This window comes from Dama dama, chromosome 3, assembly GCF_033118175.1.
Source record: "Dama dama isolate Ldn47 chromosome 3, ASM3311817v1, whole genome shotgun sequence".
Taxonomy (NCBI): Eukaryota; Metazoa; Chordata; class Mammalia; order Artiodactyla; family Cervidae; genus Dama; species Dama dama.
Genome location: NC_083683.1, coordinates 71,896,337 through 71,898,186, shown reverse-complemented (window position 1 = coordinate 71,898,186; position 1,850 = coordinate 71,896,337). Strand labels below are relative to the sequence as shown.

At 56.9% G+C, this 1,850-nt stretch overlaps 1 protein-coding gene across 1 annotated transcript; it reads right to left on the bottom strand.

Annotated features, from left to right (window-relative positions):
- Positions 1-559: 559 nt before the first annotated feature.
- Positions 560-1,498, bottom strand: LOC133042689 (olfactory receptor 10P22-like). The gene has a single exon (XM_061123553.1). The coding sequence runs from the start codon at positions 1,496-1,498 to the stop codon at positions 560-562; it is 939 nt and encodes a 312-aa protein (XP_060979536.1).
- Positions 1,499-1,850: the final 352 nt, after the last annotated feature.

Below are 1,850 nucleotides of genomic sequence, written 5' to 3'. Positions count from 1 at the left end.
TTCCTTTAGGATGGACTGGTTGGATCTCCTTGCAGTCCAAGGGACTCTCAAGAGTCCTCTCCAACACCACAGTTCAAAAGCATCAATTCTTTGGCGATCAGCTTTCTTTGCTATAACAAAAAAATTAAAACTATTCTCTGCCCTGTTTCCACCCAAGTCAGACCTCCCACCTGGAGTAAAGGCGTTCATGTGGAAGCAGAGGCGACTGACAAGAAAGAAAAAGGTTTGCAGTGAGGAGTCTGGGAGGAAGAAAAGCACTGTCTCCAGAAATCGTAGCCCCAGGAAGGGCCCTAAGCCTCAGGAAAGACCAGAAGTGCTCAAACATGGACGAGACGGGCAGTCACCTTCACTTCTCAGCCTCCACCCAGGGCGTGTCTCTCCAGCTTCGTACCTAAGATAAGGCAGATTAGGGCCAAAAGAGCAAGCTGCAGAGGCCAAGCTCTGAGCAACAGCGCCCTCGAGCTGGGCAGGCTAGGGACCCCAACACACCACTCAGAGCCAGGGCTTCTTTCTCACTTGAAAGTCTCCAAGAATCAGGCCCTCCAACAACGAGAGGGGGTCAAGGCCTCCAGAGGTATTTCTTCACAAGCCGCCTCATTGCCCCTGTGACCTCCTTGTTCCTCAGAGTGTAGACGAAAGGGTTGAACATTGGAGTGACAACCGCATAGAAGAGGGCAAGGATCTGGTCTCTGGCCTGGGAGGAGCCTGTCCCCAGCCTCATGTAGGCAATGATCCCCGTCCCAAAAAAGAGCGTGACCACAAGCAGGTGGGAGGGACAGGTAGAGAAGACTTTTCGACGTCCCTGGGATGTCGCGACGCCAAGGATGGTGACAAGAATACAGGCATAGGACACTATGATCAGTGAGAAGGGTGTTAGGATAAAGGCTATGGTGACGGCGAGACTGGCCACTTCACCCCAAAAGGTGCTGGCGCTGGCCAGGCTCAGCACGGGAAGGATGTCACACAGGAAGTGGTGGATGGTGTTGGCACCGTGGAAGGGCAACGTGCAGATGAGGGTGCAGTAAGTGGTGCTGGTGATGATGCCCATGAGGTAGCTGGCGCCCAGCAGGCACACACAGGCTCCCGGGCTCATCAGGGTGCTATAATGCAGCGGCCGGCAGATGGCAGCATAGCGGTCATAGGCCATGGCAGTGAGCAGGCCACATTCCGCGATGCCAAACAGGGAGAAGAAAGACATCTGGGTAAAGCAGCTGGCTCGCGGGATGGTGGGGCAGGAGGAGAGGAGGTCGGCCAGCATCCTGGGGACCACGGTCGTGGTGTAGAGCATCTCCAGCCCGGAGAAGTGGCGCAGGAAGAAGTACATGGGCGAGTGCAGGGCAGCGTCCGCCAGGGTGAGGAGGATGATCAGCGAGTTGCCCAGCAGAGTGACCAGGTAGACCAGAAGCACCCCCCAGAACAGAGGGCCCCGGAGGGAACGGTAGCCTGAGAACCCCAGCAAAACAAACTCAGTCACTGCTGTGCCATTGCCCCCTCTCATGGCCCCAAGGCCAGACTGGAGGGGGGAGCTGAGGGGGCAGCCTGGCAAGGACAGAGGCTCAAGCCGCAGCAGGGAAGGCATGCGGGTAGGTCCACAAGACCCTCTCAGGGGGCAGGAGTGGATCTATCAGCACCTGGGTGCTGGCATCGCCCCTCAGAAGGACAGAAACCAGGGGAGCTGAGGCAGTCCCTCCTTGAGGCTGGAACTGGAGAGACACAGAGGACTGGCCCCTCTCACCAAGTTCTGGAGGATACAGGCAGAAAGCAGGGTGCACAGTGCAGAATGAATGAAGCTGGCAGAAGGAGAATGGGAGAAAAATGGATCCAGCAGGAGGCAGGACTGGAGTGAGAGC

What these genes read in the sequence shown, in the direction of transcription:
- LOC133042689 (XM_061123553.1), bottom strand. Translation starts at nt 1,498, where the DNA reads ATGAGAGGGGGCAATGGCACAGCAGTGACTGAGTTTGTTTTGCTGGGG.